Source organism: Nilaparvata lugens, chromosome 8 (assembly GCF_014356525.2).
Source record: "Nilaparvata lugens isolate BPH chromosome 8, ASM1435652v1, whole genome shotgun sequence".
Lineage (NCBI taxonomy): Eukaryota > Metazoa > Arthropoda > Insecta > Hemiptera > Delphacidae > Nilaparvata > Nilaparvata lugens.
Window position 1 is genome coordinate 16,528,470 of NC_052511.1, and position 27,766 is coordinate 16,556,235.

General features: G+C 35.6%; 1 protein-coding gene across 2 annotated transcripts in view; it reads right to left on the bottom strand.

Moving 5' to 3' along the window:
- Positions 1-22,750: 22,750 nt before the first annotated feature.
- Positions 22,751-27,766, bottom strand: part of LOC111049621 (homeobox protein Hox-C4) — a 38,099-nt gene continuing 33,083 nt past the window's right edge. For both annotated transcript variants that reach the window (XM_022335744.2, XM_022335743.2), the window contains one exon: positions 22,751-24,488. In XM_022335744.2, coding sequence (XP_022191436.1) covers positions 23,968-24,488 — 521 coding nt within the window. In that variant the 3' untranslated portion in view covers positions 22,751-23,967. The remainder of the gene's footprint in view (positions 24,489-27,766) is intronic.

Consider the following 27,766-nt stretch of genomic DNA (forward strand, 5'->3'; position numbering starts at 1 on the left):
GCATAAGACTATTATGCTATCTTCACTCTATGGCTCGTATCAGTAGTGTTGGATGGGGGAGAGGAAGTAGTGAGCAGCTGATCTCCTAGGCTACAGATACTCATACAATTCTACATACTTCATCAAACTATCATACATTTTCAAACGTATACATATCATTGTACACATAAATTATCACTATCATTGGTGCAAGGTCTATAAAAAACAGGTCAAGACACCCGTGCTCCTTATGGAGCAGCCATTTTGTGGGGTTTTAAGGTCGTTACATTTGAAAATCCTATCTGATTCAATTCACTTGTGACAAAATCTTGCATTATCCATTTAAAAAACAATATTCTGGTTCAGATAATATGTAAATTCAGGTTTTAATTTTTTTATGGAATTTCAATAATAAATGGTCCAATAATTTATTTATTATTAAAAATTGTTCTTATTCTTGTAACCTATGGATTATGATTCATAAGGCATTGGGACAAGACAGAAATATGCAAGGATAGATAGATATATTCCATTTCCACTTTATAACATTACAAAAGGCTGACCTCAAAAAGAGTTTAAAGTTCCCGACCAATTAAATCTAAAAATCAACAGTTCAGTTTCTAGCATTTTCCGAAATACTACAATTCTGTTTCCTAATACTATACCTTTTTAAATTAATAATAACACATCATGTTATGTTACATGACATCTACAATGATAACAGCTAAAAATAAATTTGAAAATTGGTGAACTGGAACCCCACAAAATGGCGATTTTACAATGCATCACGGGATTGTGTCATGACCTATATTTCTAGACCTTGCATTGGTGAGTTGCCTCAAATATACATAATATACCACATATTTATCATACATTCTATGTACTATCCTGAGCCAATTGCCTCAAATATACATATATCATAATGAACATATCATACATGTATGATCCTACACCAGCATGTAATGTGCGAGATGCATTGCATTGCCTTGCCAGCCAGCCAGCCCAGCTGACATTGGGGATGACAGGTGGAGTGGGCTGTCAGGGCTAATCCCACGGGAGTACAATCCTCCCAGTCCAGCCTTCAGCCTTCAGCCCTCAGCCCTCAGCCCTCAGCCTTGATCCCCAGCTCTCCACACCCAGATCCCAGGCTCTCTCCAGATCCCGCGCTCTCCACGCTGGACACACACCGCCTCCACTCGCCGCCGCAAGATAAATTGTTGTCCTGTTAATTTCGTTCGAACGCTGCGAAAAACAGCGGCGTGTGGACAGGCGCTCTCACATTTAGTCTCTCCATCTAGGATGATTCAGTTCGTGCATTACTAATATTGTGTTATGGAAGGAGTGTGAGTGGAAATGTGTGTGATTTGATGAATAAGTAAGGTTTTGTACAAGGGAAATTTGTACATATGAGTTTTGTACATAACACATTCAGAATCATTTTCATCTCCATTATAGTTAGCTACAAATAAAATGGGAGGACTTGTAGCATAGCCACCTCTAATACAAGGCCGCGGCCTACGATATTGCAACGTCGCAGCGTAGGCCTAGAATCTAATACATGATTGGTGAAAAAGATTTTGAAAAATACCAGCTGATCTTTTTCAGCAATCATGTATTAGATTCTAGGCCTACGCTGCGACGTTGCAATATCGTAGGCCGCGGCCTTGTACTATTTTTTTATAGAGTGTACTATGCTTGTAGTGATGATGTGGAGAATTAACAAAATAAAAAAATTTTTTCATCTGTTACAGCCTCTTATATACTGGAAAATTGAAACACTAGTTTCTGTGTCTACATCTGTAACCGGGTGATATCTTTGTCTCATGACTTGATTAATCTTCCAAAATATGAAATTTATAAGAATACATGTGGTTCGATAGGCATTCTTGCAGTCTATCCCACCGCTGCACACCAATGTAAACTGAGGGGAATTTCTTCTCTTCTATGATATTTACTAAAATTATACTGCTATCAAATCTCTATTTGAATCATTGATTGGTTGTGAGCTTATAGTGAATTCGTTCATCCAAATGCACAAATTATCATCAATTGTCACCTACTCTAGCAACTATAGTAACTACGAGAACTTCATTGAAAATACTTTTAAAATTTAACGTCTGATTTATTGAATTCCAGATCGAACGAATTAATAAAAGTTATGTAACCTTCAAATTTTTCAACAAATTTATCCAGTAATTGATTTAGGACTGAAGGCATATTCAATTTTTAATTTCTACACTTAGGAACTTGCTAACTTGCTGCAACTGAATTCGGGCCTCGGTCATTCTATGTGAGCTAACTAAATTTTGAATCAAAATTTTTTACGAAAACAACAGTTTGGCACTCACCATTTCCACAATTTAAACTTCGACTCTTCAGGAACACACACATACGATTTAAGAAAACTCACTATAGACTTGAACTCACTCGCACAAATAATTTCCTGATTCTACTCTCACTAACTCTATTAAATCATTTCTATTTAACTACAAAAAAATTACTGATAACTAAAAACTTTTCAATTTGTCCCCCTGGATGGGCAACAGACCCATTCAGAGAAGGACCGAGGCTCGCGCACGTGGTTACATGATTTTTTTAATTGTTGAATCTGTGTTTCAAATCGAACTGTGGCCTTTTCACTGAAAATTATTCCCCCTCCAAGAGCGTTGAGCATAACTTCCAGTGAAAAAGCCAAAGATGCAAAAAGGTCAATGCTCGTACATTTTTCAAATATAGTGGCTTTTTTGACATGAAATTGGAACTGTATTTGAAAAATGCACGAAAATTGCTTTAATTTTGACAACTAAGCAACAAGTTAGCAAATTGTATAAAAACATGATCAATTATTCTCACACTAAAACTCAAAGTACGAAACAAAGTTTATGCCAGTTCGAAAACCTGGAAAATAATATAAGATACACAAAGACAACTATACAGTACAATAATACCATAGAGAAACAATATAGCATAAGAGAAACAATATGGAGATACAATATAGCATAAGTAGATATCTCATGGTATAGGGAATTTATGTCGCAACTTTTACTGTTATCTCAAGCCGATTACTGTCGATTATTGTCAATTTTTACTGTTTTGTTGGGGTGATAGTGTATGAACGGGTCAATTTGAGAGACTACCAGTGTCACACAGCTGCATAGGAAAGAACTACGCGAAATATCAGCTTGGGATAACAATAAAAGTTGCGACATAAACACCCTATACCATGGGATATCTACTTATGCTATCTTTTCTCTATGATAATACCCACTTAATATTCACTCTATTACACATCGATATCAATATTTGGTGGAATCATCAACCTATATATCTAGTATGATTCAGTTGGTGTGATACTAATATTGTGCTCTGGAAGGGGTGTGAGTGGAAGTGTGTGTGATTTGATGAATAAGTGAGTTTTTTTTACATTGAGAATCATCTTCATGCTCATTTCAGTAGGCTTGTTCTGAACAAAGCTCAGGCTAGAGCTATCAGAGGACTGTAATTTACTATTTAAATAACCAAATGCAAACAAGGGGCAAAATTTAATCTTCAATTTGAGCCAGGTTATTTGTACAGTTAAACTCTGCATTAATGAACAATAAAAAAGAGCAAAAAACTCACCAGATTTATTCCAATCTTGACTACTTGCCCTTCGAAGCCTTTATTAGGTGTTTTGGTCAGGTTCAGGGTGGGACGAAATCTGGGAAAAGACAGGTTTTCGCTTCCGGGCTGCCTTCTCATTGATTCTGTGTTCAACTTGCAGGTCATACACTGTGTTTCGAACAAAGCTCAAACTGGATTCTTTATAAATTCAAATCCGATTCAAATTAATTCAATTCAATACTATTTACGCTGTTATATTCATAATTCACACAGAGTATACTCAAACAATTTACAAGAAATTTCCGATCGAAATTACATGACAAACACAAATTCGGTCTTGCACAACAACGGGGCGACGAGACAAGACAGACAAGACAAGGACGACTCACAAAATCATCGACAAGGCCAAAGCAAGCAGGACGGTCTGCGCCGACAAGCCTGCTATTGGCAGAAATACAGTCTGGCATTCTGGCACTACAATTCGAGTTCTCTGGCCAGAACATACCCCCGCCTCTGAAAAACTATTTTTTAGCCAAGTTACAAAACTGAAAAAACCAAGGAAAGGAAAAATCCAGACATGCCAAAAAGAACAAAACACCAACACCAAAAAACAACACAAAAGAAAAAATGCAACAATCACAACAACTATTAAGTTGGGAGTGGATATAATTTTGTTATTAGGTCGAATACAGAAACAACGATTACACTTAAAGACACAAATACGAATAATAAAGCGAGCAGACAGTATCCAGAATTTCTGTCTGATCAAGGACAACAATAACGAAGGTCCAGCATGACAATTCTTCTTGTGATGATAATCAATTAACATTGATATGAAAGTGTCGGATTTTGGTAAGATCATCTGATGACAAGTCTCAAATTCAAGTCCAGCATGATACAAACGACCGCCGACACGAATCACACCTTTATCAATGAATGGAGACAGGTGACATAGGCGCATAGAACAATCTTCTTCCTTCTCTAATTGCACAAATTCAGATGAAAAATGTATCTTCTGTACCACTTTACATAGATACCTCTCAGCAACATCGAAATCTGATTTTTTTGATTGGGGTAAGATTTGTAAAAATTTGAGAACAAGAATTACAATTCTCAAAAGACGACCATAATCCGAACAACGACCAATCAATGAATATATTGCATTGCTGTTACACTCAGGAGATTTTGTGACTGTCAACACTGACGGTTTTTTCGCCTCCGGTGGATCCACTATCTCTTCCATTTGAGTTCGGACGGGCCAATCGCATTCGTCCTCTGCTATCCATGATGGACCTGAGAGCCACAACGGAAAGTTCACAAGCTCAACTGGTGATAAACCTCTAGACAAACAGTCAGCGGGATTTTCAATTCCGGCAACATGCATCCACTCCTATATACAAGAATCCTGTATTTTTGCGACGCGATTACAAACAAAAGTTTGCCATTTCGCGGATGGAGCATTAATCCAACACAAGGTGACTGTAGAATCAGAGAGTGCGACAATACGACACACATGACAACGTTCACTAACAATAGTGACTACTGAATTCATGAGTTCTGCCAACAAGAGTGCCGCACACAACTCCAAACGAGGTATTGAAAGAACTTTAGATGGTGCTACCTTGGACTTTGAACACAATTATACAACTCTTGGCTCCTCGCTCTCCTTCTGCAACTTCACATAGATAACTGCACCATAACCAGACAATGATGCGTCACAAAAACCAATCAAACTGATGTGAGAATCCTGAGACAAACCAACGTGACGTGGAACAGCAAATTTCAACAATAGAGGGAACTCTTTTTGACAATTCTCCCAAAGAGTGCATATAGACTCAGGCGGCTTCTCGTCCCAATCCACTCCTAATTTCCACAGTTTCTGGACAAGACACTTTAGAAATAATGTAAACGGTGACAAGAGACCAAGTGGATCATAGATACGAGTCATCACTGACAGAATAGAACGCTTAGTAGCGACGACCTCACCACTCTTGACTGAAAACTGAAACAGATCAGTACTAGGTTGCCAATTCAATCCCAAGATAGCCAAGTAGTTGTCTGCTTCGAAATCCTTGTACGAAAACGATTTCTCTTCCTCCGAGAATTTCTCCAACATTGATGGTGAATTTGAAGTCCACTTTGTGAGCGAGAAACCTCCTCCCTCAAACAGCTGCTTGGACTGACGATACAGCTCCGCGGCCTCTGACTCTGTGGCGACAGATGTGACTAACTTGTCCATGAACATGTCTCTTGGTGTTTCAAGCCTTGGCTGCCGGAAAACGATTTCCATCCTCCTCTACAAGCTGGTGGACGGTGCGAGGCGCCAAATATGGAGAGCTTGAAACACCAAAAACAACACAATTTAGCTGATAAATTTCGATTGGATCCTCCAGCGAAAATCTCCACAATACACGCTGATAACGACGGCAGGAATCCTCCACTAATATCTGTTGATACATTTGTTTAATGTCGGCAGTTAGTGTGATTGGGAACAAACGAAAATCAACTAACAAAACAAAAATGTCAGTCTGCAATTTGGAACCAGCATGAAGAACCTGGTTCAATGACAAACCAGATGATGTTCTGGAACCAGCATCAAATACAATTTGGATGGGCATGGTAGTTCTGCTTGCTTTCACGATGGCATGATGCAGTATGTAGTAACCACCTCGGTCTGTCTGATCTGCTACAAATGACATGTGACCCTGACATAGGTAATCGATCAATATTTCATGATATGAAATACGAGTATTGCTGTCAAGCTCTAGTCGTCTCTCCAAAGTCAGCAGTCTGCGTTCGGCGACAACATACGAATCTCCCAAGCTGCTGGGCGGCTCCGCAAATGACAAGGCAACAACAAAACGACCAGAATTCACACGATGTACCGACTTCCGAAAATTTACCTCACACTCCAACTCTTCCGGTTTCAGTTGACAGCTTGGTGCAGGGCACTATTCCAACTCCCAAAAACGTTCCACAAAACTATCCAACGATGGACTACTAACGAATGGACTACAGATGGCTGTAAAACAATTTGACACATTCGTTGTTGAAGTGAAAATCGGCGCTCTCCCCATCAGAATGTGACCAAAGACACTATTAACAGTCATCAATTCGTGTGATTCACCTGTACTAGGACTCCCACGTAGCAAGTGAGGAACTAACTCCGCACCAATGATGCCATCTATTCTACTAGGAAGGTAGAATTTGTCGTCAGCCAGTTTGAGATTTTCAAGATGATGAAGTTTGGATCTGTCGATTTCACAAGAAGGCAACTTGTTGATGACTTTATCTACCACTGTGGCATCCATCGAAAACTTGACGGTAGGATCCAACTTCAACTGAATCGACACACAAGTACGACCTCGAACTTCACCAGTACCACCACCAAATCCAAGAACAACGGTTTTCATGGGCTGGAATGGTAGTCTCAAACGCCGACACAATTTGGCTGTAACAAAATGACACTGACTCCCGGTGTCATCCAAGAAACGAACATCACAAAGCTGATCATTACAATCTCGAACATGTGCAGTGACGGTCAACAACACAACGGTCGAATTTTCTACATTGTTGGATGTAGAACAACAACTAATAGGTGATGTGCCACCTGCCTTGGAGTTCGACGAGGACGCAACACCTTCATTGGAACTTGATCAGGAAAAGTGCAATAAAGAATGATGAGATTCTCGACATTGAGCACACTGAGTTTTACTATGACAATCTCGACTCAAATGATCCACATCAAGACAACGAAAACAACAAAACTTTCCTTTAATCAAACAATAACGATCCCAAGGAGTCATTTCCAAGAAACTTGCACAATCTACTAACTGATGACCCGGTTTTGAGCACTTCAGACAATTGGGCTTTTTACTAGATGCATCGTTAGATGAATCATTAGATTGAACCACAAACACCTTTGATTTATTATCCTTTTTGTGCTTCATATTAAACAATTCAGTCTCTTTCTCATCAGAAGGAAGAGTCTTAATTTGCTTTTCAATGAACTTGACATAGTCGGTATAAGTTGGCATAGCCTTGTCACGGACGGCCGATTCAAAATTTCTACGAGAACTTGGATCCAGCAATCTCAAGCCATGATAGAGGAATATCGAGTCTGACAAATCAGTAAATCAGTGAGTTACAATCTCTTCAATGCATTGATTGAACTGCAAAACCCATCCAAAATCGCAATACAACCTGCCTTTGATTCTGATTTTATTGGACGAAATTCAAAAATTTGTTTGAAATAGGCATCGACTTGCGCCCGTGGATCGTTATAGCGGGTCAATAATGCCTGCCAAATTATTTGATAATTGTTAGCCAATGGTGGCAAATGACGACAAATATTTGCTGCTTGTCCAGTAAGTCTACTTACAAGATTTTGGACCTTCTGCTGATCGTTCAAATTCTTGTTGTCATGTACCAATGCCTTAAATAGTTCATAAAACACCGACCATTGAGTCTGGTTCCCATCAAATTTCGGAAGGTCGATTATAGGCAGTACCGACTCAGACACGACCGGCTGTGAACTAGCTGCTGTAGCTGCCGAAGATTGAGCAATAGCAACAGTCGCCTCTTTCTGTTTGAGAGTGTTAGCCGCTACTTCAATATACTGAAACAGATCTAGGTGTGAGTCATTGAATGCTACAACATGATCTTTATTCAACTCAAGTTCCAACTCATTAACCACTAATTATGTCTTTTCATAATCCGAAATGGTCTGAGACACCCGAGGATACAAGATTGAAAATTGCTCAGCAACTTTTGGATCAGAGACATTTTTAGACAGGTCATAAATTCTTTGCAATCTGGCATACAATTGTTCCAGTTTAGCGCGATGCACCCTGATTTGTTTCTGTAATTTTTCCTCCATCTTGAACTCATACACAAAACAACTCAGCCCCAACAATACAAACAACAGACAATAAAACAAGAATGAGTTCAAAACTAGATGAAAGGAAGAATCACGAGTTAGTAAATTATCAAAGATAAACTTTGATTATCAATTCACAAGATAAGCTATTGCTGAGAACAAAACTATATGATTAGATAATGTTCTTCCAACAGCTCACAAACAAACGATAACTTGTTGAATTGAACAAACAAAATCATGCTGGTGATTAACCTTCACTAACATGTATAAAAAAAATGGACAATACAAATTCCAACAAACAAACAAAATTCCTGAAAAAAGAGCACAATGAGCCCAGTTTTAGGAAATTATAATTTTAACTGTGTGATGTACCAAAGATTGTACAGCCCTCAAACTACATAATAGATCTATACATAGGCCGTTATGAGAACGAAATAAATTCCATCACCGAAAAAGCACTACAATCTTATCTGAGGTACATAGACGACTGTTATCTAACCTACAAAGTATGAAATAAATAAATCAGTAATTATATGCCTTGCAAAATTTTGTCACAGAAAAAACCATATACGTTTGTATGTTTATGGATTGGATCAGTAAAATTATATTTGAAGGTTAGTTTTGAAACAAAAACATAACCCCAAAACAGACCAAAGCTAACTTGTTAACAAGTAGCAAATTGAGAAGGCAGTTCGACTAATGATCGATCATAAAAATTATATAATATTAACTTTTCCATTTTTATATTTTTATTTCTATGCTGAATAGGCCTGAATATTTATTTAATGAACTATCATAAAAATATACTTGTTAGAAATATGAAGACAGATTAGCTTGGCCAATATATGATGATTGAGGGTCGATATTTTAGCATATAAAAAACCATATAAACAAAAAAAAGGAAGAAATATTCATTTAATTATTATGTTCATTATTATTATAAGCATATATATTCTTATGTTATGTCTACTCTATGTTATAAAAGCATGTCTATGTTCTATAATCATTAGCTATCCATCGAAGCTAATTATAAATGCATATCATCATAGACGAATTCTATTATTTATTTGTGTATTATTATAATTATATAAACTAAATGATAATTTGGAACAACTTAAAATCAGGAATTTCGCCCTGTTTAAAAGCTTTAAAGTTGGACACATTGACACCACCCATTCAGCATATTGGTTACGTCACAGAATCTGACCAATCCCGAATCAATATGTAAATTTGGCGAGATAAAATTTGAAGAAGAAACTCAAGTGAAAATTAGAAGAGGAAGACTCGAGGCCATTTTGCAAGGATCATCGGTAGGATGCAGACCAAGTCCATGTACTTAATTGTTCAAAAGCTTTAATTTCTGTTTAATGTAATTCAATCTTTGTCTTTCTGTTTTAAAAAAGTTATTCCAAAGTTCCTATAATAATTGTGATACTAAGATTTTCAATTTCATTTAAATAAACCCCGAAATTATATTAGTGAAGTCTGTTCGACATTTTCCGCCACGTGGAAGAATCCAGCTGGAACGTTATATTCTACGGCCGAATATATTTCGAAAACCAAAAAACGGAAACAAAAGTCTACGTAAGTTATTCGAATATATAAAAGGGGATCCCCATAAATCTACGAAAATTGCACAGCGTATAAATTCGTCCATTTGAGAAAGTCATGACTATAGTTTCAAGGGTAAAAAAGTTATCATAATTGATTTTTATAGTATTAAATGAATTTAAATATCCACGCTGTACTTAGCCGAAAGGTCTATTTTCCTTAGGCGAAACCACACCCTGAGAATAATTTTAATTATTAATTTGTTCTATTTTCTGAATCATAGGTTTGTATTAACTTATTTTTGCCTATTTAACTAGTGCAGTTTATGACCCTTTCCAAGGGCTATTATCCATTTTATTTTCTTCAATCAAAGAGTACCGAACTTTTTACATAATATTTATAATTTAAAGATTCAAATCTGCTATTAACCAATATTCATTCTGTATCTATTGAAAGTCATAATTTGTATAATCTGTTCATTAATTTATTCAATATTTGCTGTAACAGTTTATCTCTCAGAATATATCCATATTACCGTTTCGTTAAACTGGGTTTACTTCATTATACCTCCAAATTTGTTCTTTCTCGACTGACACATATTGATCGTGCAGGACATATCCTGTTTTGCAATAGTCAGACATTATCGAGTATAGTATCTATTATTAGACTATTATTTCTTCTGGTGGTAAATGGTGGTCGATTTTTTCATCAAGTAATAAACCTTTTTATTGGGAATATCCCGCAGAATCAAAATATAAATCGACTCCCACTAGCCTACCACACCGAGGTGAAGTGAATCCTGCATTATCAGCCGATCAACGTCGCAGGGAGAGGTAATAGATCGTATAGACAACATTAGAATTAAACTCGGTAGGTACTCGAAATATTTACTATTTTGGTTCAGCATTTTGCCTTCATACAACCTATAGTACTTATCAGAGACCTGGTTCACATGGATTTGCCATTCTGTCTGTTGTTTCATGCGGTCTAATATCTTTCCCAATTACAGCAAAATTATTGGATTCTGGATATATTAGTCATCATTTGGAGAAAAAGTTCACTCCAAAATTACTGTCTCTGTCTGATCCTAGTGACAACATAATTTACACTCAGCAGATTCAAGTTGAACTGCATTTTATTATTAAATTGGATTTAATTCCATCTCACTATAATATAACCACCTACAGTGTTAAGTTAGAAATTCAGGTCCCTTACTTTGGCTACCTTTGTAGACCGCCAAACTCTCTATTGAGCAAATTAACTTTTTCAATCTGTTCCATCCATACACCAGTCATTCTACTTAGATACTCTGAATTAAATGATACCGACAATCCGGTTGAACAAAGGCTGGTCAACCTAACCTGCAACTAACTATCGTTAAATCATAACCTCAAATACTGTAATTGTTCAATTATTTTATTTAATCCAACCATTTTAACTATTAATTCCCTTTTTTCTGTACATCCACCCCTCTCCACGGAGCAAAATAGGCTGCAATATTCGCCAACACAAGGTAAGACCTACTATACGAAGAAATAGTACTCATGGTTAAACGATTATAATCCTAGCTCATTGTCATATAATTCAAATTATATATTTCCGTGTCCCCCCCCTTGGAGTAAGATTATGACACATTTCCTCCCCATGGGCTGGACTCTGACAACTGAAATAAATTTAATTTCAGACAAATACAAATTGACAAGAAACCTTGCTCTTAGAACAAGGCTACAACAAACTTAAGTTGAGCATGGATCAGACCATTCTCAACATGCCAACATTGGACAAATACGAAACTGCTTAAATCCAATGTGTGTGAATTAATAAACAAATTACAAATTTAAATTCATCCCGGCTTGGCAGGAACATAAATTGTTCTGAACAAAGCTCAGGCTAGAGCTACCAGAGGACTGTAATTTACTATTCAAATAATCAAATGCAAACAAGGGGCAAAATTTAATCTTTAATTTGAGCCAGGTTATTTGTACAGTTAAACTCTGCATTAATGAACAATAAAAAAGAGCAAAAAACTCACCAGATTCATTCCAATCTTGACTACTTGCCCTTCAAAGCCTTTATTAGGTGTTTTGGTCAGGTTCAGGGTGGGACGAAATCTGGGAAAAGACAGGTTTTCGCTTCCGGGCTGCCTTCTCGTTGATTCTGTGTTCAACTTGCAGGTCATACACTGTGTTTCGAACAAAGCTCAAACTGGATTCTTTATAAATTCAAATCCGATTCAAATTGATTCAATTCAATACTATTTACGCTGTTGTATTCATAATTCACACACACTACACTCAAACAATTTACAAGAAATTTCTGATCGAAATTACATGACAAACACAAATTCGGTCTTGCACAACAACGGGGCGACGAGACAAGACAGACAAGACAAGGACGACTCACAAAATCATCGACAAGGCCAAAGCAAGCAGGACGGTCTGCGCCGACGCAAACACAAGCCTGCTATTGGCAGAAATACAGTCTGGCATTCTGGCGCTACAATTCGAGTTCTCTGGCCAGAACAAGGCTATTGAGATACAAATGAAATTGAACGATTTGTAGTGATGGTGTGGAGAAATAGTCAATTGGAAAAAAAACTATTTGAATTTGTCCCAGCCTCTTATACATTGGGGAATTGAAATACTAGTTTCTGTGTAAACCTGCATCGATAGCACTCTCTAGTAATATTATCACCCTCTTTTTCAGTACAACAAAATAGTTGGATAGAATTAATAAAGTATGAAAGCACGCCTAATATGGATTGTCACATGAATTTGACAATGATTACAGTCATGAATGACATATTCATATCACATGAGATGACAATAGAATCACATCCATTCAAAATTGGAAGCCGGTGATAGAATGAAAATTAGGGAAAAAACCAAAAGGAGGAAAACTATGTTTGATACTGAATCATCCACCAAATTGATCATATTGGAGTTGAAAACTTCAATATATCCTTTTTCATTCCTCTTCACCCTTTTTTCTATACTTTTATACCCTCTATTCCAGTCTATTACATGGGAAATCATAGGTAACTTTCCTTCATTCTTCCATTCCATCACACCCCACATTGAAGCCTGTTCTTGTATTTTATTAGATTTTTCTTTCTTATTGTATTATTCTTGTATTTTGATTCCTCTTTTTGAATTTTGATTGTATTATTCTTGTATTTTTAGTTCCTTTTGTGTGTTTTTGTGCTGAATTGAATAAAATTATCGATTGATTTTGCAAGGTGTTGAACATTCCAATATCGTTAGTTTTCTATTCATGATATGAATAGAAAACCACAAATGTATAACATTATGATAACTTTCTGCTTAAATATGATGAGTATATTTATTAGGTGATGATGGAATTGTAACCAACATCGTCAAAATGTCATGACCTCCAGCATACACCACTGACGTCATCACTGAAATATAAATAAAACGAAACTCCCTCACAGTGGTGCGAGGAATCTATCCCAAAGGGGAGCACTATCATTCTAATTAGACGAACCTTACCGTTCCTAAAAGAGGAGGGGTAAGTTTGTTTCTCCACTCCTCCCTCCCACGATTTTTTAAATAGTAATGGCGTAGCTCAGTTAAGGGCTGCACCAGGTGGAACGTGGAACTCTATTTTCTAGGTTATTTCTGGTGATGAGAGGGAGAAAGGGGTTGGAGGAGAGGGAATGAGAAGTGAAAAGAGTACCGACAAATCCATATTTCATCCATCTGTCAAGCGGAGTCCACAAAGGAAAGGAAATCCTCACCCTGACTACTGCCTCACCTGTCACGCATTTGCTTTAATTACCTAATCGTGGCACTGGATAAAAAACTAACATTCCTGGCTCGGTTTGTTTGCTGCACATTAAAAATGCGCGCATCGAAAATTAGTATCAGATCGAAAATATTGGGAAATCTTGTTAGCGGAAGTAAAAAATCACTTAACCGTTTTGTAAGGCTGCAAATTTTTGATGCACCGTATTAAAAATTCGATTTTGATCTGGAATTATCGATTAATCTTGCAAGCGAGTTTAGGAAAATATACAGTTTTACATTCTTGATGGAGTTGTTGTGCTTGCATTAAAAATTGCATTATCAACAAAGAATAATTGTAATAGAAGGATCGATGGATAAGCGTATCAATGGACAAGCTCGATGGATAAGCTTGATTAACTTTAATATTGCTTAACTTCTTATGGTGAGGGCTATTCGTATTTATCTGGAGATTAAAAAATCAAAGTACCCTATTTTCAAACTTTATTTTTTATGACATGTTTCAACATATAAATGCAATTTCAAGTGATGATCACTAACTCGAGAATCGTGAGTAATGAAATAGCGTTTAAAAAAGAGTACTTTGATTTTTTCAATTCTTAGAATATTAATTGCATAGTTGAAAAACGATTACATTGATTCTTCAATTTTCAGAATATTGGTTGCATAGTAGATAATATGATTATGCGCTCATAGAAGAGTATAGTATCTTAGCTGGTGCTTCTTTAAATCATCATGTATAATTAAGTTTGGTGGTAGACTAATTATTGTAATAATGAGCAACACTATACACTAATTGTTTAAAGTGTTGAGTAATCGTCAGTAGTTGATGAGAGATGTGATATCAGTGACTGTGCTTTTGGCTAGTCTATGGTGTGAGGTATCGCTACACATGTAGAATACTGGTTGGTTAGAAATTACGATACTAGAATTCAACAACCCAACAACCATTTCAATAAGAATCAATGCTGCTTCCATTTGGTATATCTTTTTTAATTCACATTGAATTTGATAAGAACCAAAAACAACACTGTTGACGGATGTTATGAGAGCTTCTATCAGGTTATGGTCCAGGAAATGAATGAGTCAGAATAATTAAATTATTTTCAAATGAGCTGTGTTTACAGTCAACAGAGATTTTCCATGGGTTGTGGTTTCAATTCATTGTACTGACACTGTGGCCTCACGCCAGTTATTTTCTAGTCCAGAATAGACCTACAGCCAAGAACAGTGTTGTAGGCGAAGCAACTTTCATTCTAGGCCAGCATAATGAGTTATTGTTCTGCTATTGTTATCTCCAAATCTACAGAGGTCCAATATTCACGATCCTACGCGCTTTTGAATATTCCTGTCTCAGTTTCAGTGTCAGCCTTGGAGGCTCCATGTCAGTGAGAGAGAAGTGAGATGAAAAGCGAGAAAGCAAGATTCGCATTGGGAAAGAACCGTTGCTTTTGAAACAAAAGAACAGTTCCATTATCTGCCATATGCAGAAAACGCTGGAGGTTGTGAAAAAAGAAAGTGCACTGAAAGGGTTGAAGCTAGGCGTGACAATGCCAGAGAATATCGGCTTTCATCGTACGAAACGCGGGGATTCGATAGAAGGATTCAGCTGACAAGCGAAGAAAAGGTATTCGATAAGCCTCAAAGTGAAGTTGGCAACCACAGAGAAAGAGACCCCGGGAGAGTCTCTTCCCCAGGGACTGGAGCTCCGAGATAACTTTCCTCGAATAAAAGGTGTTTTGCCAGGAAAGGTGAAGTCTACTTTTCCAGTTTTCATGCTATCTGTGGCTCTGTGAGACCTTTCAGTCCATATCTGGCGATATGATTTTTACAATATATTCTGTAGCTTTGTAGTGAATTAATGTATTTGAATGCTATGCATAATATTAAATCATTTAATATTAACATCGCTGCAACCAGAGCATGTTGGAGTTTGCACTGTAATTTGTTCATTTTTTATTTATTAACAAAGTAACAAACCATAATACTGTATATAATTGATACTAGGGAGAAAAAAACAGTTGTTCTGCTCTATGTTTTTTGATTAAGGATTTCAAAACTTGTTCTCTGAGAATAATTGTGATACTGAAATACTTCAATGACTAGAATATCAATAACTAAATAGCTAAATATACATTGTTGTTTCAGCTGAAAAGTTATTACTATAGTTTTGTTGTCATGACTCCTTGTAAGGAGAGTAAATTAAAATAATCCAAAAAGCATTTTTCAATTAGCCTTGAGGATTTCATTCATAAAAAAATGTGTAATGTGGGATTCTTGAAAAAATATCTTGATCGATTGCTCTCAAAAATGTATCAGGTCTACGAGATTACAAGCTGATATACGTCTTGACTAGGAATTCTTTGGATTATGTTTGAAAACAAAACATTTCCAAAAGCAAGACCATCACAATAGAAATTAAAGGAAATCACTCATTATATAAATGTGATGCAGCAATCAAGCAATAGAATATTTCAAATACAATAATTTTATATTTCAGCTCATTTTACTCCTCATATTATGAGAAAAACATCCGTTGACCGAAATTTTCTGATAAACAGTATCACAAAATAATTTTGACACTACATACATTGCTATAATAGTCACGAGATGAGTGTTAAACAATTGATACTAGGGAGAAGAAAACAGTTGTTCTGCTCCATTTCTCTTATGTTTTTTGAATAAGGAATTCAAAGCTCTCTTAGAGTAACTGTGATACTGAAATACTTCAATGACTAGTTTATCAATCACTAAATAACTAAATATGCATTGTTGTTCCAGCTGAAAAGTCATTACTATAGTTTTGTTGTTATGCCTCCTTGCGAGAAGAGTAAATTGAAATAATCCAAAAAGTCTCACACAATTTTTCATGATTTATTACACGTGAAGTACTATCGATTATTGAATATTGGAAATTCTAAGGTTCTCATTCACTGAGATTGAAGCAATCATCAATATTGGAATTTCAGTGGAAAATTATCTATTTGACAAATTAAAATACTGTATTCATCAATATTAACAAGTGAGATATACAGTTAAACAGTTTAGACAAGATAGAGATAAGAGATAAGAGTGATCTCTCAAGAATAGTTTTTGTATGTCATCGTTGAAAGACTTTGTCTATATTTTTTAAAGTTTTCAGGGTGTCTATTCATGTCTCCACTCATTTCAAAAGTGACAGTTATGAGAACTGACCAAGAAAGCGGCTTTAAAATAGTAAGTCCAACACAGAAGCTCTCACTGAATGACAGACAGTCCACTCCACAGGGACTGGGTGTATCACTGAACATTCATTCTCACGTGAGAACTCAGTTTTTGGAGTGATGATAACTTTTGTCGAAAGTTTGAAACACTGATGCATGCCAAGCTGTCTTTCGACCGGCGGTTCTCAAACAGTTAGCTTCTCCTCAACTGTTTCATCTTGAAATCCCGAAGGTGTCTTCCGTCTTGACATGTCTTCTTGCTTTCTATGAAACTTTCAACCACAAAATTCCTGTATTATGTTGTCAACTCTAACAATTTTGAAAAGAGAATAGGTATTGGTTATTTTTGGCTGTAGTTATTTTCTAACTGATTTGCTGTTTGAGACTTTTGTTTTTGAAATTTGTTCCTCTTATTTGAGAAATGAAATTCTGCAAATAACTTTTCGGAATTAAATCCTATTCCATTCAGTCTCCATTGGAAAATTGAATTGAGCTCGTGAAAAGTTTTAAAGATGATTGGATGAGATTGCAAGATTTCCACTAGCAATGCCAAAAGTAATAAAAAATATGAGAGTGAATAAATTGCTTACTTCTAAATGCAGGTAGGTTCAGCCTTGTTTTCCAGAAACTCGATGCTCGATGAAATTATTTTAATATAGTCTCATTCTCATACTACGATTAAGTTGTTTTGTCATTGTTAGATAAATAAATAAATAAAATGAGTGATGATGCACTTCATTGAATCTGTTATCAAATATAATCTGCAAAATTGACAATAACATCAAATACTATCATATTTCTCTGTTACTAATATATTCAACTTTTTAGTGATTTTTCTGCTCCAATGACATTTCATAGACTCTACTTTTCTCTAATAGCATTCATTACAAAATCTATGATGCTCTTATTACCTCCACTGTGTAAAAAATTGTCAATGGGCTCTGGTATCATCTTTGTACTTATCATAAAGTTTCTTACTGTTTAGGCTACTAACTGGTAGGCCTATAGTGAGATTCACGTTGGAAAGTCAGTACCTGATTGGTTTGCTAACTTTGTCTGTCATTACACAATGCAGATAGCTCTATCCTTTCTACCTCCGCATTGCTGCCAATCTATCATATTTCTTGAATAAATATATTTGATAATTATTATCAACAACAATTATTGTCATTAATAACAATTAATATTATATCAGAAATACTGGAATAACTTGAGCCACAGCTATATAATATAGAAGTCGTTGGAAGAAGAGAATCGGCAAAACTGTAGTCCTATCATTACCAATGAATTCATAACGTGAATCACACCATGAATGTTTTAAAGATCAATTCATTTTCAAGAATTTATTTTGAGAATAGAAAACATTTAAAGTACTTCCCTATCGGTCTGACGTCATTCAAGTGTAAACACAATACAGTAAATAGAACTAGAAAGCAAACTGATCCTTTAAATTGAACTGTACAAAGCAACAGTAAGAGTATCTAATATACCGAAGAAGCCTGTAGGCCTATATTAGAGTTTGAAAAATATTTCAGTCTTCAGTTTGTTTCTTGCACATTCAATATGCACTGACTTTTTCTAATTTTCTCCTTCATTTAGCACTAACCGATTTCTAGTTAAGGGTAAGAAGGCAGACCCCTTAACAATTAATTTGGTCGTCCCAGAACCAAATTCCTCTGAAGAGAAACGCTTTGCAACCCTCCTTTCTATCGGAGAGGTATCATTCCTTTCTTCTTCCTTCCCCATCTACTCCCTCTCCCTCACACTCACTCCTGTAAAGTGATTAACTCTGCCATCCATTTTGCGTCGACCATTTCTCTGTTGCAACATCATCGCCATCTTGTTTCTCATGTGAGAGAGAGAGTGAGAGAGAGTGAGCAAGGGCAACTGGTTTTTCGAAAGTTCTCCCTTCGAATTCCACCCTACAGATTAGCTTGTCACCGTAAAAAGGGGGCCCACCTTCTAAATAGCTATCGTTTATTTGGAACAGACTTATTTCAACACGGTATTTATCAATTGCTCCATTCAATGGCTGCTCCTGAGCTCTGATTGCCCTTCAGTTCTGTTTTCCAATGAACTTCTGCTCTGATGGAAAGAAAAGTAATCTTTGAAAATGTGCAACATAGTACATAACCTTCATCTCTTCTCTGAACTCATTGAATCATCAGGAATGGACAATATTCTATTATCATTCTTCCCCTCATGTGCTTCAAATTCTTCTAGAAAGTTGCCTCTGTAGATAAGTAAATAAATGCCTTCGGCTCTTATGGGAGTGCTCACACATAAGCAGAATGAAAACTTTGAATACAAATATAAAGAAATAAGAATCTCAGTACCCTTTTTTTGAAATATTTTATCACTACATGTTTAGGAAATTTATAAATATCCGAAACATGTAGTGATAAAATATTTCAAAAAAAGGGTACTGAGAAGATTTTTATTTCTTTATATTTATATTACAAGTAGCCCTATACAGAAAAGAGACTTTGAATACAGTACACACTCATGAAAGCCAATTGTATTTTTATTCTGAGCAGTAGAGTAAAACTTCTCCAGCAACTGATTGCCGGTTAGCTATAAATAAAATATGAAGTTCAGGACTCTTGAAACTGCGTAGACTTATGCGCCATAAACACGCGCATATTACTTTCTGCTGATATTCAGCGGACATGTATCTTACTTTGTCTGTACAAATACAGATACAATGAGCTGAACATCAGCTGATGAAGAGCGAAATGCGTTACTGGTGCATGAGTTTGGAAGCGCATTAACTTTGAAGATTTAACTGAAATACTACAGTATATTAAGCTCATAATAGAAACGGTCTCCACGTCTTCTTCATATGTTTGATACTCTATTGAATCCCCAAATTCTTCCTACTCTTCTACTTCTTCCATGTTTTCAAAAAATTGAACCTCCATAGCGATAGATTTGAGTTAACTCTGTGTAATTCCATGCATAAAAATCACTCTTATCTTCAAGAAAATCTCTCTTTATCTAATTGATAGACGATATCAACAAATCAGATATACTGTATTCGAGTGACAGCGTTCGAACAATATGTGAATTTTTTAAACCTGCAAATATTGCTCAAACTGCCCAAATAACCCACTGTGTATAAAAGAATAAATCTTATTACAATTTTAAATTATTTTATCACAACAGGTTTCGGACATTAATGCCATTAGAAAAAGGCATTAATGGAATTAGAAAATAGCATTAAAGTCCGAAACATGTGATAAATTATTTAAAAGGGTACTGAGATTTATATTTTTATTTATATTAAATGTTGCCCTAACGAAAAAAGACAATATAACATATTGTGACTACACGAGTGTACATGTATTAAATTCTTGGACTCGAATATTTCCGTAATTATGTAATTTTGTTGATAATCAACTTCGAATAGTTGGATGTAAAATGGTATAGGCTACTCAGAATCGTAAGTTAGGAAAAAGCAGATTAATGTCAGATATTATTCAATATATTGATAAATTATTTAATTTCTATTTGTGTCATTTAATTCTTAATATTCTTCAATATTGGCAGAGAGATCTCAAGTCCAACAGATTGTTGAAACATCATTATGAACATCTCTATTGGTGAATAAATTCTGTATTATTGAGAGAGTTACCATTGCCAGTATCCAACTTACCATTTTGAAAAAAGTTTATTCCAGGCTAGTTCTCATCATGCTGGAATGCTGTTTGTAGCTGAAATCCCAGCAAAACAGCTCCGCGTTGTGTGGCTAATACACATGAGATGTGAGTCAGTGCTGTGGGGGGGGGAGGACCACACGGCACAGAATGCATGCATATCTGAGAAGCGGGCTTGAAATTGGAGAGTAAGTGGTTGTTATCGTATAGCACGGGCGGACAAGCAACCCGACAGACTCGGACCATCAATCATGCTCCATTGCGATGAGTTGTCAACGCCACACCAAATCACTTCCCACTCTTCATCTTCGTCTCTCACACTCCTCATCCTCTCCTCTCTCTCCGTCTCTATTCGTTTTTCTGTCTATCAGCCAGATAGATAAACCTGACTTGAAGCCATATACACCTGCGACTCTGACACTTTCAACTAGGAGAGGACCACCAGCGATAAAAATACTTCCCGAGATAGGAGTTGGTGTTTGGAGGAAAGAGTTTGAGCAATATTGTCTGGGTAAAATTTCAACAGCATGAATTGCTGGATTTGATTCATAGTAGGATGAATTATATCATCATCTCATTTACTCTACAGATCACCTATGATATCGATCGATCTATTGAATACGGTCTCTACGTGACTATAAAACCTAAAGTTCATAGTAACCCAAAGTTCATGGATATGTGGCGTTCATAAATTGATTGGAATAGAAAATGAGGTTGGTTAATGTCCCTCTGTAGGTTTTTATTAATGTAATATTGTTGTTGATGAAATAAACATCAGATATGCATCGCCACAGATCATTGAAATTTCAATTTGAATTAATTCAATTTATTCCACCAATACACAGAAAACAGTACAAAGATGTGACAATCAGAAAAAAAACAATAATTCAATACGGCTGGAGGTGAAGAACTACTGGCATAAGTGAAACACATATTGGCCAATAGGAGTAGAGACTTAACTGTTTCTAAATCTTAAGCTAATAATTTAAAATGATATCTCATTTTGAATATAATTAATGATATTAAAAATCGGAAATGCAGAGCATGTTTTGGCTAGTGAAGTTATTCTTTATCGATTCTCATGATACGAGTTATGAGAAAAGTCGAGAATTCGATTACTCTTTTGGAGTACAGAGGCAGACCTGTTCAAAAAATGTAGGACTACGACCACGATATTTACATGAGTATTCCTCTCCCAATTTATTATCCGTGAATTTTTATTGATAACGACAAGTATTTTATTGCAAAGAGAAGTGACGAGTATAATTTGGAATATAATATTCTCAAGGATAGTATGTTAGGTTGGTGTTACGTTGAAACGGTATGATTGAACCCACACATTGACTCATTCAAAGTTTTCAGATGATAAGTTATCCAATTACCAATCTAATCATTGAATTGAATTGTATCTTCATTATGTCACCAGTAAAAAGGATGACATTTCGGAATATATAAACTATGAAATTGTCAAAAAACACAGATTTATTGATACTTAGAAAGACCGGTTTCGGTTATTACACCATTGTCAATCTCTGATAAACAGATAAATAATCTCAGTTTATCAGAGATTGACAATGGTGTAATAACCGAAACCGGTCTAAGTATCAATAAATCTGTGGTTTTTGACAATTTCTTAGTCTTTTTCATTCAATATGAATAATTACCACAATATCAACTTCTCAACTACACAAAAAGTGAATGTATAAACGCATACAGCTTCAAATCGACTAGTCGTCGATTGGCATTGCCAACTCAAGCTATATCGACTAATGAGGATGCAGTTGATTAAACCCATTGATTCATTTCATGAGTTGATTTGTTCCTTGTATATTGAGTAGCTCTTTTGATTACTTTGGTAAAATATATACATTGTATAATATGCATAAATACTTGTATACTCAAACTCACCATCATTTGTCTGGTTTTTTTTTCTAATTCGAAGTTAATATAAGGGTTGTAATTGAAGATTAAAATCGATTGAGTTTTATTACGAATAAGAATCTTCACGATCGAAGATTTGAAGTTCTAATAGCTTTCTTTCACCGAGATGAAGAGAGTTTCACTTCCTAACAGAGAAATCCAGTGACACCAGGACTTTTGAAGCAAAACGAAAGATTCGAATTTCATAATTTATTAAAATAATAACTTTATCGCATAGATTGTTCACTTAGACTATTTGACTTAATTTAACACATTCTATTTGATTTTTTCACATCATATTCTATAAAAAAGTATGTTTTACACCAAACAATAGTCCATAGAGTAGATCTCTATAATTTCAATACTGATCGAAAGTCCGTATCTGAGGATAGTCATTAACCTAATCGCTTTCTAATTTTCAACTCCATTATAATTTTTACAATAAATTATTTACAATATCTAACGCATTGATACAAATGTTTTGTACATTCCACAAAAACAAAAACTCGTCATTCTTATATCACTATGTTTAGAAGTGTTCTGGTTAGGAGATTTTTCAAACTCATAACCTTTTTGTATGTTTTGATATCAGTTGAAAAGTTACCGTACTTTCCAATGATAATACAAAACAGAGAATAAAAATACTGATTTATTATAAAAACACTTCACTTGAATTTACTTGGGCTACTTTTATAAATTAATAAAACAATATTGAAACTTGAAGTACCCTTCGAATAGTTTCGACCATAGGTCATTTTCAAGTTGAAATGTCAACTTGACAAATGACGACTAGTCGTTGTAATATTTTAAATAATAAAAGGTACTTCAAGTTTCAATATTGTTTTATTAATTTAATGATTTATTCTATTTTCATGGCAAGAATTTGAGGAACTGAAACCCTAGAGAACTCAATCCGAACTTCTGTCAGAAGTAAAGTGAATTGTAGATTTGGAAATGATGCGTGAACAGCTTCACAGACTGAATCCAGAATTAGATCATTTCAGGTAGTGTAATTGAAAACATGCAACTTCAAAATGGTCCTGTATACAGCTATACTTCCATTTCATAGCCTTTGAATTTGTGAGACACATTGAGAATACAATGCATTCCATTTAGAAAGTTGTAGAAATCATAGATTTAAACTCATCTTTGAGCCATTCCATGGGTTTCGAATTTGAGTGACATATAGGGAATACAATGTATTCCATTTAGGAAGTTGTAGAAATCATAGATTTAAACTGATCTTTACATCAGCAGCTCATCTTGACAATGTTCGTAATCGAGACGAAATTAGTATACTGCACTGTACTAGAAAGTAATCGACGAAATTTTATAAACTAGACATGTACGGTTGATGAGAAGTGGAGCCTCTCTACATCGACGAAGTCAGCATTGAATTCGCCGTTCGGAGGTTATAAGGCGGTCAGTCCATAGTCGGAGGCTTTCACTTGAGGTAGTTGAGGTGGTTGATGGACAGAAGGGTGGAGAGGGGTGAGTTGCTGTCCCAGGACGGAAGGGTGCATGAGCATGCCAGGGTCGGACGACTCGTGGGAGGGTAGGAGGTGGTCGTCGAGAGGAGGAAGAACCTGGGTGGAGTCGGGAGGTGCCCCAGGTCCCTGGGCTACTCTCTTCGGCGTCCGGTTTCTCGACGGTTTCTTCCCACCCGGCGCCCCCGGACCCCCCTGTCCATTTTTCCGACGGACGTTCTTGGTGTTGGGCAGTTTGTTGTCTTTCTTGTACTTCATCCGTCGATTCTGGAACCAAATCTTAATCTGTCGCTCGGACAGACACAGCGTGTGAGCAATTTCGATTCGTCGCCGCCTTGTCAGGTACTTGTTGTAGTGGAACTCCTTCTCCAGCTCCAGTATCTGGTGCCTCGTGTAGGCTGTTCGCTGTCGTTTCGGCTCCATGCCTGGCTGATAGGTCCCATTCGCTGCAACACAACAAAAAGACCTTATTATAACCATGAATTTGAAAATAAAATATAATTTCCATTATAATCAAGGCATTGAGAAGAATACAAAAATGTCATTGGATTGGACTGTGTCATTGTTAATATTGTAGTACCGTTCCATAATTGAATAAAAACACTAATATGTTGTCGAATTCTACACAGTTTTATCCGGTACACCATGGTCGTGTACCGGATAAAACTGTGTAGAATTTGACAACATATTAGTGTTTTTATTCACTGATTTGATTGATTAGAAGATTGTAGTCAATAGTTAAAAAGAAGATTGACGCAGTCGATACAAAAAATTATAACAGCTTTATCATTGTAACTCAAATCAGTGAGTGGAAAAATTGTTGTTAATACCTTGAATAGAAATTACAACGCATTAGAAACAAACATTTCAAAGCAATTCCGACTACAATCATTATAATAATTTAACATTTCGAATGTTGACAAAGATTCAAATGTTTACTCCATGAAGATGATTGGTGCATCCAATGAAAACAATAATCATTTCAACTCATTTCTATTAATCAATTCGTTCATTTACAGTATTTAGTAAACCAATGATACAGGGAGAATGATCCTGTTGGTAATATTAATAAGGTTGGTATTCTTAAGTATTTTGTGGGAGGTAATGTATTTTTCCGTTCATTATTAATTTATAGCTCCTAGTTCGAGAGCTATTCCATTGTAACTTGTGTCAATAAGAGATTGTATTAATAACGTTTTGTTTTCAATCATGTTGAATGAGAATTGGAATTATTGACTCACAAACACTTCAAATGGATTCAGTCAAAATCAACTTCGTTTTATCAGTAGTGAAGTTTGTAAACTGCTCACTACTCATTGACTCATGTTTTCATCAGTTATATGTTAGTTGTTGCTGTCAGTTGATGTTTGAAAACATCGATTATCGCTGATGAAACTCAATAGTTGAAGTGAATGATTATTCTCAGATACAGAACGAGTACCATTGAAACAAATAAATAAGAAGGACTTGAAGGCGACTCTAATCGATTAAAGTAGCTTGAATCACATTCCAACCCCTCCCAAACACAATGAATTCAATCATTCTTGTCAGTTCACAGAAATGACACAAAATAAACTGGTATCTCCAATGTCAAAATCTATTGAGCTAATAATATTATAATTCAAATTCAATTCATGACTCTCTACCGAATCAATGTCTCCTATCAATGTTATTATGTTGAGTTTCCCGAACTAAACAAAGTGAAGTCTTCAATATTTTAGTCAGTTCACAAAAATGATACAAATTAAGCTGATATCTTCAATGTCAAAATCTATTGAGTTAATAATCATGATTCAGTTCCATAATTCCCCACAGAGCTACTGACAGAAGCCTACTCCTATCAATAATATAATTGATTTTTTGAAGCCATGCTCAAGTAACAGGAACGGGATGTCTTGATAAAAATGTTTAAAAATTTTCTGTTCCACAAAGCTCACTACAATCTATGTCTAGCTGACTGTTTTGAAGAAATTGCTATTACAACTCAGCAACTCCCACTCAGATCTCTGGTCTCTCATTCTTTCTCTCTCTCACACACAATATTATATATTTTTCTCCTTTACCTCTCCAACTCAATATCTACATAGCCCCTCACTCATAACATTCATTCTCTGTCACTCTCTCTTCCTCTCTAACTCTTTCTAACTCTTTCTCTCTCTCTCTCTCTCTCTCTCTCTCTCTATATATATATATATATATATATATATATATATATATATCACTCATTGTCTCTTTCTTTTTTTTCTCTCTTTCATTCAGCGTTGTCAGTTGAAGGCCCCGGTTTCAAGTGGAGTCGATGAAACGACGTCGGTTTACTTGTTATTTCATCATGTTGTGTCTGCTGAACGGAGCCCTGTGTGGTGCGCTGTCTGTATAAACAACTCTTTATATACTCTACAACTATGCATATAGCCTAACAGAATACATATAATATTCTTTTGAGTTGAAGACAGCTGAGAATGCTGTTGTTGGCTGAGCCCCAGGCACAAGACACAAGTCGCCGCGATCTTGTCTAGTTCAGGACATGATCCAAAACTGTCTAAGCGGATGTAATTAATGAGAACTTGATCTGCTATTCCACGTTCTGCTTGTTGTTCCGTGAGCAACAGTTGGTGCTTCAAGATTGCAAAAATTTGTATTTGCTTAATTTTCCATCATGAGCTCTTGACTTCTTCTGAAATTACAGGGTTTTAAAATTTAGATTCTTTTGAGTTTAGATTCTGTACAATATAGGGTTTTAAAACAGGAATTGTATTCAGTTTTGGTTTATCAGAGATTGACAATGGTGTAACAACCGAAACCGGTCTTTCTAAGTATCAATAAATCTGTGGTTTTGACAATTTCTTAGTATTTTTATTCAATATGAATAATTACCGCAATATCAACTTCTCAACTACACAAAAATGAATCGTAGGGTTTAGGAGTTTTTTTGTGATTGGAGTCCGTACAGTATAGTATAGGAGTTCAATAATAGAAACATTATCATGATTTATAGGGTTTCAAATGCCAATTGGTCCGTAAATAGGGTTTCATTAACATAGCCGATAGCTATTCTATCAATATGAATAATTGGTTTCGGGAACAGTGATAAGACTGTGATCAATATATCTAAAATCAATATTTTGTCCAAACACTGTCGAAATTTGAGAGAGGGAATCGGATCAACTCTTGTTTCAGAGAAATAATAATTCCACACATGTTCTATTTGAAGCTTGAAGTTTAATTTCAGAGAGAAAAATTTCATGGCCCAGCAGGTTGAATTGTCAACGTTGAAGTAAACTTGATTCCATATTCTTTATTCTTTATACAATTAGTAGCCTACATCATCAAAAATGATAGGGAGAGAAAAAAAGTAACCTTGTGCTACTCCTTTCCCAGATTTAGATAAGGTTACACATAAACCAAAAGGGTTTAGGTTTAGTTTTTCCTGGGGTTTTAGGTTAAACTCCTTCGATAAATTTTATTGAAATGAATGAATGTTATTACTGTTAGATGAATGTTATTAATACTGGATAGGAAGACTAGATATGGTGGAAGTTATCCATACTGAATAAAAATAATATTCTGTATTCTATTGATAACTCCCACAATATTACCTCAAAAATTTTACCAATATCACGTTATCCTAAACAATGTTGGCTATTATTTGAAAATAAACTCAGGCTTTCAAATCAAGTCATCAAGGATAGTTCGGAGGATACAATTACTTAGGAACGGTTTCCGA